At 36.2% G+C, this 13,798-nt stretch overlaps 1 protein-coding gene across 19 annotated transcripts in view; it reads right to left on the bottom strand.

The window, feature by feature from the left end:
- Mef2c (myocyte enhancer factor 2C) overlaps positions 1-13,798 on the bottom strand; it is a 185,911-nt gene that overhangs the window by 24,585 nt on the left and 147,528 nt on the right. For all 19 annotated transcript variants that reach the window (XM_070031119.1, XM_070031122.1, XM_070031123.1 and 16 more), the window contains one exon: positions 11,806-11,853. In XM_070031119.1, the coding sequence (XP_069887220.1) occupies positions 11,806-11,853 (48 nt within the window). The remainder of the gene's footprint in view (positions 1-11,805; positions 11,854-13,798) is intronic.

The following is a 13,798-nucleotide window of genomic DNA, read 5'->3' as shown; positions in this document are numbered from 1 at the left end:
TCAACTGAAATTTAGGAGACTTCCGTGATGAGACTGAGATCACGCTGTCAGCAAGCAGGAGAGCTTGACGTGAATCTCAAACGCAGATTTCCACTGCATCATTACAGAAGGCAGATGTTTGAGATTTGGCAAGCGTCTCCATATTCCCCTCCCCCACCCAAAGTTTTCCATTTGTAAATAAAGAAGAAACGGGCAATCTGATATTTCCAGTGAACCAAGGCTCACTCTCTCTACTGATTTATTTAAGGGACAGTTTATAATTGCACTTTAAAAAAGATATTGAACCGTACTATCTTAAAAAACCCCACTTAACAGTGAATGATAGATTTATGACTCATTTAATTGTTCACTTCTTGCAATTTTGGGGCTGTCTCTTTGCTAAAAATGAGGGGGTGTCTTCATTATTGACACAATCGCTCATTCTTCCAGTCATTTTTATAAACAAAAATATTGAGACAGTATAAATTAGAGAGAATGTGACAGAAGAGAAAGAATAATTACTTGTGGTTTTAACATTTACACAACTGCTTCAAACACATCAGAAGTTCATAATGTTCAAAGTGAAATGTGTTGCACTGAGCTGAGCTGCTGTCACATTCCGCATTAGATTTATTAATGTAGTCGCTTCACTCCCCCTATCTGTGAGCCTGGGGGCCAAGTAGAACATCTCTGTGAACACTACTAAGTGTGCTCAATGTGCATTTAATAAATATTACTGGAACTGCATTAAACCACACTTTTTTCTGGTTTTAGCTAATATTTACTAAGGAGCACTTACTCTAAGGGCAAAACCATGTTAGATGCTTTACCTTATCTCATACAGTTTATTTTTGTTTTGAGACAGGGTCTTACAATATAACCCAGGTGAGCCAAGAACTCTCAATATGACAGTCTTAGCCTCCTGAGTGCTAGGGTAATAGACATGTACGACCAAACCCAGCATTATTAATGCCATTCTGTAATACTCTTGCGAAGTAGATACCACAAACTTTGTGAGGACACTAGTGCCATTTGTGAAGTGGTTTATGTATTACATACATTCCTAGGTTACTCTATTCCTAGGTTACTGTGAATATTTACCAATGGAATATTTTCTCAAATCAAAGTTTGAGCAATTTTTTTCTCCACAGTTTTATAGTTTTCACCACATTACTTGGTATTAGTACTAAGTAAAGATTCCTTTCATTAGTTTATTGTAGCTAATGATCTTTTAAATACAGGCTGTACCATGACTATACTCGTTGACCTGAAATTTTACTGAAATACACTATGTAAGTCTAACTGCAAAATTTAAGTGACTGGCAAAAGATTATCTAAAAGTAGCAAATTATACTCTTGGCGGGCAGCCTTAAAGCCTCAAGTGAAAAAGTCCCTGGTAGGTAAAAAATTGATTTCCAGAAGAGGGGCTTTTTAACCACATCCCTCCTTCAGCATCTGTTGGCTACTTAAACACATTTTCACATTACTAATGCTAATAAAAAAAGCTTTGGTCTCTGCATCATCTCTACATAAAATCAAATGGTGATGCCCAAAATAGGGAAGAGAGAATTCAATAGTATACCAGGAAAAAGAAAGGTTGCTACAAGAAAATAGACAAATATTTTTTGCATGAAAGTAATATTTAGAGAAAAGAGAATTTTAATTTCTTAAATTTACCATTAAAAATGACCAGTGCTTTGCTAATCACTCACACTCTTCCAGTAGTAAATCAATGATGTATAAATGAAGAGGATACTTTTACATGAGTTTGAGACTAGCCTGGGCACATAGAGAAATCCTGTCTCATGAAAAGAAAAATAAGCAGTTTTTAGATCAGAAATATGATAACCAAAGTACTATAGCTTGGAAGATATAATTTGAATGTCTTCTGGAAATCAAACTCCTTACGTAAAACCTAAGGAAGTGAATTCAGATTTTTCAGAATTCTGAGTTATCTGTTACCTGATAGCATTTTTAATTTGTCTTCTCTGTGACCTTCTTATCCACACTGGAATCAGCTCTAGAGAATAGGATCAAATGTACAACACTGCTTTATCTGTAACCAGTCTGGTCATGCAGATGGGAAGTGATCACTGACCCTACTGGTAGTGGCTATGTATCATTTGCTATAGATCATCCAATTACAGGACTGAGAAAAATTTTCTCCTTTAACAAATCTTGATAACCTTGGTTTAAGTTAAAAATGCCATCATTACTTAATTTCATATATCATAAGGATAAAGCCATGGTGTTGAATCTTTATGCTTTGGGTGAACATCCAGGGTAAAGCTGAGAATAAATTCAAAACAATACAAAGTAACGGAATAATACTTTTATAACAGAATCCAACTCAACCTGGATTTGTTTCATTTATTACTTAATATTGCTTAAAGTAATATAAGAATTATATTTTCATGCTAATAATTAGTTTTCTTATTTTAAAATAGTTACTAAATGACATTCTCTCTTTCTGGAATGTTTTTAATAAACATCAAAACTGCTGAGTTGTTAAAGCAGATCTTTCTAGACTTAAATTTTTAACTATGATTTGAACTGAGGACCTCCTCATACTTGCTCAGCTTTAGGGAGCCACACCTCCAGTCCTGCTTTTGGTTAGTTATTCAGGAAATAAAGTCTAGCAGACTTTTCTGCCTGGACTGGTCTTGAACCACAATCCTCTATAAATTTCATCCTCCAGAGAAGCTAGGATAATTGATATGAGCCATCAGCACCCATTTTTATGCATATTTTTAACCAGTGAGTGAGAAATGTAGAGAAGTATTTTGACTAATAAAGAAGTCATCCCTGACTGGGAGAATGCCTCAGTTGTAAAGCACTGTTCCACTGACTTCCACAGTATAATAAGTGAAATTATTCTTTCACTGCTGGAGTTACAAATAACACTGTAAATAAAGGCTTATGATGTAGGTAGGTCTGTAGTGGCTTCTAAAGATAATTGTGTCTTATTCTCCATGTAAGAACCAAGTAAAAAGGCACTAAATCATGAGAGAAGATCTTGCTAGATGGAGTCTTTGCAGGTCTACTTATTCGCCTCGCAATATTTATTCATGGCAACACACTGCCACCATCAAGTCTCCATGTAGTTAGCTGACATAAATTAGGCATTCCAGAAGTGACAATGCTTGACAACCAAATGCATAAAATAGTAAACAATTAACAATCAAATAAAGAAACAGCTGTTAGTTTCTTTTTATATAAAGTTATAGCTAATTTATAATAAGTGCCAATTAAAATTATCAACCAATATACATAAATATCTTGCTTTATTGTCAAATAGCTATTGTAGGTTATAAAAAGTCTCTTAATTTTTCAGGAATTCCTAAAGGCTTTGCTCTTTTTTTTCCATCACCTCTCTCAACCATGAATCAGTAAATTCTTGGCACACTGGTACTTTTTACTCCATCAAAGGTAATCAAAATGAAATCAGAGGGAATTAATAGGATAGTGCATAATAAATACAATTGGTTATTTCCACTAAATGTAATGATTACAAAATCTCAACTGAACTTAAACTTATGGTCATCAATAACCACTCAGATTAGCATGTTAAAAGCATTTGTATATAGGGATATGACCAAATATAATTTCAACAGTAGTAGCTCTTTATTTCAGTAACTAAGAAAAAGATTAAAAGTATAACAGAAACTGTTACATATTCTAATGTATCATAAAGAGTTACTGTACATAACTCTTATTCCAAGAGTGCAATCTCATCCTGTTATCTTGTTAAATTTTACTTTCTCTCTCTTTTCCTTCCTTCCTACTTCTCTCTCTCCCCCTCTCTGTCTCTTTTTCTCTCTCTGTTTTCTGTAGTATTGGGGTTTGAACTCTATGATCTTATTTGGCTTGCTTGCTCTGTTGATACTCCAACTTTTAAACCATACCTGTCCTGCTTTTTGCTGATTATTTTGGGGATGGAATGTACAGTCCTTTTCTGCTTGTGCTGGCCTTGAACCATGATCCTCCAGGTTGCGGCCTTCTGAATAACTAGTATTACAGGCATGGTCACCAGTGCCATGCTTGTTAACTCTTTCTTGTGATTGGCCATCATGTTTGAAATTATTTTTCCCGGGCTGGGAAGGTGGCTCAGTGGTAGAGTGCTTGCCTTGCCTGCCTGAGGCCCTGGGTTCGATTCCTCAGCACCACATAAGCAAAAAGAAAAAATCCAGAAGTGACGCTGTGGCTCAAGTGGTAGAGCGCTAGCCTTGAGCTGAAGAGCTGAGGGGCAGCGCCCAGGCCCAGAGTTCAGGCCCCACGACCGGACCCCCCCCCCAAAAAAAGAAATTATTTTTCCCTAGAGTGGTAATTAGGAAAGAGGTTCATTGTTTTAAGAGGCAATTTGTGATAGTCTGAGGTACCAACCCATATATTAAATTTTTTTATTGTAAAGATACTGTACAGAAGGGTTATAGTTACATTAGTAAGATAATGAGTACAATTCCTAATGAACATTGTTACCTCTCCTTTGTTTTTCCCCTACCATCTCTTCCCTTCCCACATCCCTAAATCCTCCCTCCTCCCCAAGTTGTAAAGTTAGTTTTCAACACAGTGTCTTACATATCTCATTGTTACAATGGATCAACCTCTATCATTGTTTCAACATTTTGTAATTTCCCTTCCCCTTCCCAAATCAGAAAAATGTATATACAAGATGCAGGGCACCGGAATAAAATACAGTGACAAGAAGGGTTATATTATGGGGGAAAAACATACAAAAGAAACAAAAATATCACAAAGTACATTAAAAACAACAGCAACAAAAAATAGACTGGAAGAAAGACAGCCTCTTCAGTAAATGGTAGGGGCAAATTGGTTAAATACCTGTAGAAAACTAAAGCTAGATCCTTATATATCAACCTGCACCAGAATCAACTCCAAATGGATCAAAGAACACGAAGTCAAAGCAGACACCCTGAAAACATTACAGGAAGGAGTAGGAGAAAGTCTAGGGCTTCTTGGCGCAGGCCAAAACTTTGTTAATAATCCAGAAACATAACAAATCAAAAAAATGTTGGAAAAATGGGATTGCATGAAACTGCAGAGCTTCTGCATGGCAAAGGACATAGCTAGCAGGATCAATAGAAAGCCCAAGGACTGGGAGAAGATCTTCACTAGCCAAACAACAGACAAGGGTCTCATATCTAAAATATACCTGGAACTTAAAAAATTAAATCCCCCAACAACAAATCCTCAAAGAAACAACTGCTTGATTAATAAATCGGCTAAAGACTTAATGAGAGACTTCTCTGAAGAGGAAATAAGAATGGCCAATAGACACATGAAGAAATGCTCAACTTTTCTGGCCATAAAAGCAATGCAAATCAAAACAACATTGAGATACCACCTCAGCCCAGTTAGAATGTTTATAATCAAGAACTCTAATAACAACAGATGCTGGAGGGGATGTGGCCAAAAGGGAACCCTACTGCATTGTTGGAGAGAATGTGAACTTGTTCAACCACTTTGGAAAGCAGTGTGGGGGTTCCTGAAAAGACTCCACATAAAGCTCCCCTATGACCCAGCAATCCCACTTTTGGGCACTTATCCAAATGATCACAAACAAGGCCATAGTAAAGCTACCATCACAACTATGTTTATCACAGCATTATTTACCATAGCTAAGATATGGAACCAATCTAGATGCCCCTCAGTGGATGAATGGATCAAGAAAATGTGAGATGTATATATATATATATATATAAGAATTATATATTAGAATAAATTAGAATATATATATATTAGAATTCTATGCCTCTATCAGGAAGAATGACACCGCCCCATTTGTTAGGAAATGGAAAGACTTGGAAAAAATTATATTAAGTGAAGTAAGCCAGGCCCAAAGACACATAGGTCCCATGGTTTCCCTTATTTGCAATAACTAATATATGTCTAGATAACCCCACCAGACAAAGAAAAAAGGTCAAAAGCTATGCACATAGGACCATATAAGATGGTGCTAAGAGAAATGAACCCCAAGATAGAGACACAAGAGTTTACCTTTGTTGCTGTTGTTTTTAATGTACTTATAATGTACTATGTGATTTCTTTTGTTTCTTTCCTATGTTCTTCCCCCTTGGTATAACCCCTGCTTTCACTGTATTTGATTCTGTTATTCTGCATCTTGTATATGCATTTTTCTTGTTTGGGGAGGGGAAGGGAAATAACAAAATGTTGAAACAAGGATACAGGCTGACCCATTGTAACAATGAGATATACAAGACATTATGTTAAAAACAAACTCTACAACTTTGGAGGGGAGAGGGAGTAGTTGGCGGGGTGGGGAGGGTAGGGATGGTAAGGGAAAAACAAATGAGGGGTTAACAATGCTCAAGAGGAAATTGCCTTACTATTTTTTTGTTTTGTATTTGTTTTTCTGCTTATGTGGTGCTGAGGAATCGAACCCAGGTCCCCATGCATGCAAGGCAAGTACTCTACCACTGAGCCACCTTCCCAGCCCCAGGAAATTGCCTTACTAATGTAACTGTAACCCCTCTGTACAATATTTTTACAATAATAAACATAAAAAACAACAGAGACAAAGGAAAAAACCTCTTGTGTTCCTATCTTGGGTTCATTTCACTTAGCATTATCGTATATGGTCATATATACATCGTGTTTTTAAGTTAGCTTTCTTCACATATTTTTTATTGTAAAAAATAGTGTAGAGGGTTTACAGTTACATGAGTAGGGTAATGAGTACATTTTCTATCGAGCACTGTTACCTCCTCCTTTGTTTTTCTCCTACCATCCCTTCTTTCCCTACCTCCTCTCCTCCTCCCCACCCCCCCCCCCCCCCTCCATACCTAGCTTTTGACCTTTTTTGCTGGTAAAGTTATCCTAGATGTATACTAGTTATTGCAAATAAGGAAAACCTTGGGACCTATGTTTCTTTGGTTCTGGCTTACTTTACTTAATATGATTTTTTCCAAGTCTTTCCTTTTCCTTACAAATGGGGTGGTGTCATTCTTTCTGATGAAAGCATAGAATTCACACACACACCCACACCCACACCCACACCCACCCACCCACCCACCCACACACACACACACACACACACACACACACACACACACACGTATGTATCACATTTTCTTGATCCATTCATCTACTGAGGGGCAACTGGATTGGTTCCATATCTTAGCTATGGTGAATAATGCTGCGATAAACTATAGTTGTGCTGGTAGCTTTAGTATGCCTTGTTTGTGATCATTTGGGTAAATGCCCAAAAGTGGAATTTCTAGGTTGTATGGGAGCTCTATGTGTAATCTTTAAAAAAATTTTTTATTGTGAAAATACTGTACAGAGGGGTTACAATTACATGGGCAAGATGAGTACATTTCTTATCAAGCATTGTAGCCTCCTCCTTTGTTTCCCCTTCCCATCCCTTCCCATCCTCCCCCCCATCCCCCCCAATCCTCCCCGCTCCCCCCGCCCCCCCCACCAAAGTTGTAAAGTTCACTTTCAACATAACGACTTATACATCTCATTGTTGCAATGGGTCCACCTGTATCCCTATTTAAATGTTTTGTTTTCCCCCTTCCCCTCCACAAATTATACCGACATGAAATACAGTGAAAGCAGGGGTTATACTGTGGGGGAGGGACATACAAAGCAACAAAGAAATCATCTTATAAATGCGTTAGAAACAATCGCATGAAAGAAAAAAAACATTTGAATACATATCTTAGGGTTCATTTCCCTAACATCACCTTATCTGACCTTTTCTGCTTGACTCAGACATATACTAGATATTTCAAATAAGGGAAACCATGGGACCTATGTTTCTTTGGGCCTAGCTTGCTTCACTTAATAGAATTTTTTCCAAGCCTTTCCATTTCCTAATAAATGGGACAATGTCATTCTTTCTGATAGAGGCATAGAATTCCATTGTGTATATATACCACATTTTCTTGATCCATTCATCTACTGAGGGGCATCTGGGTTGGTTCCATATCTTAGCTATAGTAAATAGTGTTGCAATAAACATAGTCGTGCTGGTAGCTTTAGGGTGGTCTTGTTTGTAAACTTTTGGATAAATGCCCAAAAGTGGGATTGCTGGGTCATAGGGGAGCTCTATGTGGAGTCTTTTGAGGAACCTCTATATTACTTTCCAAAGTGGTTGAGCAAGTTTACACTCCCAACAACAATGTAGCTGACCAACCCATATTTTATATACTGCTATATATTAGCTCTTGAGATTCTTATGGTAGAAAATTTAGTAATATCTCATTTCATTGGCCAGTGGCACTCAATCATTTGATCAAAACAATGAAATATTAGCTGTGTACAGTATTAGAATAAATGACATACCAAGTTAGGTATTCTAATATTACACATTTAAAAATTATTTTCTTATGTTACACAAACACTATTAAACTTTATGTCCAGAAGACACAGCTAAAAATCATTTACTGAATATTTATTGTATGTGTTGTTTTATCTGTTGAGCGAAACAGTTTGCTCCCAGAATGCTGAATGCTGACTGCCCAGGTAGAATGTGCCCAGAGACTGAAATTATTGTGCAAGAAGGTAAATAATGTCAGTACAGTTCCCACTGTAGCAAAGAAAATAGGTGCAGAACTCCTCTGCAAGAATCAGGAAAGTGTTTCCTGAATGGCTGAACTGAATTCTCAGCAATGATGAAAGAGCAAAGTAGCACAAACCAGGAGAGGCATTAAGTGTTAGGAATGGATAGGTAAGGGCTAGAGACATTGACAGTGTCAGTAGCAGCACAGGGTAGCATTTAGGACCTCAAAGGCTAGAGCTGACAATTATCCAATCTCCCCTGCCTCAGTTTACCCATCTACAGAAATGGTATCATGGGAACATCTACTTTATGACACTGCTTCAAGAATGAATGAGTTACTTTGTTTGAGCAATTTCCATGTTTGCTATTAGTAGAGTTGGAGCACAGGTCTCTGAATGGCAGACAAGAATCTAAGATTGAGGAGTAGGAATAGACCAGAGATAAGAGGTTCATGGTTAATCCCAAAGAGCAATAAGGGAAATAAAAAGGTTTCGGTGTTTAATTCTACTGTCCCTCTCAATTCCCTGATTTACAATTATGTCACTGAGGCTTTGAGAAGATCAAGCTGTCACAGGGAGACAAGAATGGAATCAAAGGTACACAGGCAGATGAATAGGAGGCCCTGGAAATCATTCTGGAACATTGCTCTAAGCCTCAACCAGGGCAAAGGAAAGAGGATGGAGAGGGAGGAATAGATCTAATATAAAATACAAATCCATAATTTTCTCAAATTCATATAAAAGAAAAATCAAACAAAAAAAGTCAAATAATAAACCCACAGTTGGTGGCTCACACCTGTAATTCTAGCTTACTTAGGGGACTGAGATCTGAGAATCACAGTTCAAAGCCAGCCCAGGCAGAAAAGTCCCTATGACTCTTACTTCCAATTAGCCATCAAAATACTGGAATAGGATCTGTAACACTTATTGACGAGATGAGGGAGAAGAATGGTACAGGGATTGGGTGGGAAAGCTGCTATGCCTTCCAATCAAACTGAGCTTAAAAAAGAAATTCTTAGCTTTTTGGCCTTTTCATATTTATTAGGCACACCGTAAATGTTCAATTAACTTCCTTCCCTCATAAGACTACTTTCTTTATATAAGTTGAAATGATTTGCTTTAGAAAAAGAAACCACAACGACTAAAACACATTTAATGTGATTGTGCAGTGTCTTGTTATTGGGCCCTACAGTCTCTACAGCTAAAACACTGAATTTCAATGATAATACTCAAAATTTCGAATGTATCTTTTGGCTTTAGCTTTCTCCTTTGAAAATGCAGAGACATCCTGTCTGGCTTTGTTTCCCCCTGGTATGATGTGATTCTCTGACATCAGCACAAATATATTTGACTTTGACATATGATACTGGCTGGATAAGTTTATGGGAGGGACATGACAGCTAAGATGGAGGCTAAGAGGAATCTGTAACAGGTGTTCCTTGGAACCAGAGTTAGAAAGGGCTTCTTCCTCTATTTTTAAACACTGTGTAAGAGGTGTTTACATAACAATGTAGAATGCAGGAAGAAGATGCATTCATGTTATAGGATATCATTAAGTTATAACACTTGCTATCATCAATTTCGAGGGTTTTATGCCTAGGGCAGAGATCCTGAAGTAAGATGCATTTGTTAAATATCTAAGATATTTTTTAAAAATTGAAAACGCTGTAGTGTGTATGTGGCAGACTTTCCCACATCCTTACCCTTTTTAAACTTAGCAATCTGTCAGGGAATTGACAATGACAGCAGAATTAAACACCAAACGCTTTTCGTTTTCTGTACAGGATTTTAAAACATCCTCCCCATTGTCCAATAGCAAGTTACTTCTTCCATCAAAGTTGAGTAGCCAGTGTTTCCCTCTATAATTTTTTTAGAAGTTTTAATAACTTTCATTTCAACTGTGAAGTATTTGTATAATAGTAAGCAAACTGGTACTGTGGGATAGTAGATAAAATCTCAGAACATCTATCTTCCTTCTTTTATGTTTTGGTCTTTGTGACTATGCAATCATTAGTCCTTACCATTGTCTTTAAACATAGTCTTTGGCAATGACTTGAATTCAGGAAATATTGGTTTGGATTTGTTCTCTAATTTTGAGGCTACAAACCACCAAGTAATTTTGGAGGGAGGTAGGGTAAGTAAATACTTCATCTTAGCATCCAGTAAGATACTACTATTGAGTTAATTCACTAATTTTACTACTTAATTTTCAAGAGAGGTACAAAGTAGCAGGCTAATGGTACCTACCCTGTTTATTCATGGTGCTGTAACATACTTTTTCTTCATCACTTACTTCACAGTAGTGAAGAGCCAATATCCACAAGTGAGAAACACTAACCCCAAATAGATATACACTTATAAAAAATGTTTTTGTATGCTAATTTTCCTTATCTCCTTTCTTATAAATAGCAGGTTATTATATTTGACCCTGGCAAAATGTTTTAATTAGGCTGCCCATGGATATTTCAGTAAAGTTGAATTTTTCTGACATTTCAAACATAACCTTGTATCTTCCATGCTTGCCTCCTACTATTTTAAATATATGGTGTGTTCCAGCTGCAGAAATTACCATGGTTACTTGTTATACTAGTAGTGAACTACAGTTGGCATTTAAAAGTACTGTGCTATCTTGCTCCTGCATTGAAAATGACACCAGTATCTCAATAATTGCAATATTAAGAGTTAATATAAAAACCTGGGGAAATATGATGAGACAATTGTCCATTGTGCAAGATGTTCTTAAGAGCTGAAATGCATTTAACAGTCTACTGGGGGATATATTATATTGGTGTTCTCTGAAAGCTCATTTTCATGGCAAATGTGGGTTTATATTACTAGTACAATTGAATGGTTATAGGATTATACTCTGTTTCTTTGTGTACTTTCTCTTGGAAATGTATAGAGCATTAGTACTTCTTTAGGTAGAAAATGATTCACATTTAATAAGAAATGATTAACAGAGAACACACAACATCTGGTTTGCTAAATGTACTCTATGTCTAGGGTAAGTTTCTGTGGTTGAGTTAATTGGATCAGAGTATTCAATTCTCTGCAAACCAGCCAAAGTTTTATTAAGGAAGGTCCCAGTTAATAGTTTTCTTCTAAGTTACTATTTAACCATACACTCCTGCTTCTAAAAGAGCTTTAGGAATTCTTGGGGTCATTTTCGCATGCCTCTCATAGACCTCACAACCTTACTCGACTCAGAAGACTTCCTGGAAATCATCTAGTAGAACTCAGGCCAATGACCCATGCTGCAGTACAGATGTCTCTGCTTACCTGCACTGGTGCCTGCACCGGATGTGAGGTCTCCACCCATCAGACCACCTGTTGATAAAAGAGGAAAATCAAAAAGGAGAAAGGCTAAAGGCCCACGGAACAAAATGCTTTACCTTTAGTAACTCGGTATTTGTCCTCTCTGGAGAGTCATAAACTTGTAAAGTACTACCTAAGTCAGATGGCTGACATTTGTTTTACTGTGACATGCTGTGCTCAAATGTTAAAAATAAATTCAATCACTGACATTTTGCAGAATCTTTTTTTTCCCCTAGGGAAGATTACATTTTAAAACTCAGTCTTTGAATAGTCTCTATATTTCTACTATTTCTAGTGTAAGCTGAGGCTTCATATAAAGAAAAAAGGGAAAAAGAAAAAGAATTTTAAGACTAAAGCTCTATCTGCTCAGAAGACTACATATTGAAGTCTAGGACTTTCTAAACATATATATATATATATATATAGATAGATAGATAGATAGGTAGATATATATATAGATATATAGATATATATATATAGATAGATAGATAATCAATTTTGTAATTGATGCTAGAATTGTCTAGAATTCTGATTTCATAAATTTACCCACACTTTCAACATGAATTGTACTGGCACAATGCATTATGTTAAAATTATATTTTCTCATAAAAATGCTTTTCAGAGAGGTTACAGTTCCATCAGTAAGGTAATGAGTATATTTCTTATCGGGCATTGTTACCCCTCCTTTGTTTTTCTCCCCACAATGAGTTTTGACGGCTATAAATTTAGATACATGTATTTATTCATTGTTAAATTAAGAAACAACATTGCCAATGTTTATTTATGAGAACTGGGGCCTTTCAATAAGATGCTGAATATGGTAATTATTTCTAGATTTTAAGAAATAGGACAGGAAGAATAGTAAGACTATCATCTTCATTTTCTAATTGCTTCTAAGTGATATTTTATTATTTTGGCTCAGGTTTTGGAGTTAGGAAATAGCCATTACATTTTACAAACAATGCTTATTATTTCCATTGAATACTGCTTTGAAAACAAAGTATCAAATTTTAAAAATGAGCCTGAGTTTGTGAAACAAGAAACTGAAATGTTTTAGAACATGATTTCAAAGAACTATACATGATTACTGAAAATTGATATGAAAAACTTAAAATACTAAGGACATAGAGAATTATACATGAAGTCCTTCATATGTATTCCCCAGACTCAAGACTTATTAAGTCTTGTAAAAGAAAAAAACTCTTCCACAAATAAGCTGCTTTTACTGCAGTTAAATATGCTTAAGATCTATTAAAAATTTCCAGAGGAGTGTTTTCTTAAAAATAAGACACAAATATATGATGGTTTGCTACATGTGGTTTAGAAATACAATTTTTTATGTTACTTGTAGAAAAATGAAGGAATGGCTTAGTGATGTTCAGTATACAGTGAATTATTTCCCACTGTCAACTTGGAAATAATCTCTTCAAGATTCTTTAAATCCAGTGGAGAAACAGTGCAGAACAACATACTGAACTTAGCTTCATGTGAGTACTAAGAATGGCCAAGCCTTTTCCTTAGCACTCATTTCATTTCTCTAGGACAATGCAAGCTTAAGAATCTTGGAATTGTAGAGACAAATTATGGTAAATGTATGCGAGTCTGTGATTTGATCTTAACTCCACTTCTAACTCAGCTCTGTTTCTGTTCCTTACTTCTTAGAAATCATGCCATCCTATCTCATTTCCTTTCCACCTTAAATCCTTTGCAGGAAGAGTTATTGTATAAGTAAATGAAAATTAACCATAATAGTAGATAACTAAATGGGACAATTGCTATCAGATAACACAGGGAAAGGTTTCACAGAAGTAGTGAGAAAGAAAATGACATTTTAAGTGGGAGATGGGGGATCAGAACAGAAAATATGTAGACATGACATTTGACATCTCATCTGAGAAAGTAGGTGATTAAAATATAGCCACCTGAGAAGATAGGTAATAGCCTGAGTAGAAACATT

Source organism: Dipodomys merriami, unplaced genomic scaffold (assembly GCF_024711535.1).
Source record: "Dipodomys merriami isolate MVZ:Mamm:240054 unplaced genomic scaffold, mDipMer1.0.p SCAF_20, whole genome shotgun sequence".
Classification (NCBI taxonomy): Eukaryota; Metazoa; Chordata; class Mammalia; order Rodentia; family Heteromyidae; genus Dipodomys; species Dipodomys merriami.
This window is presented reverse-complemented; position numbering and strand designations above follow the sequence as displayed.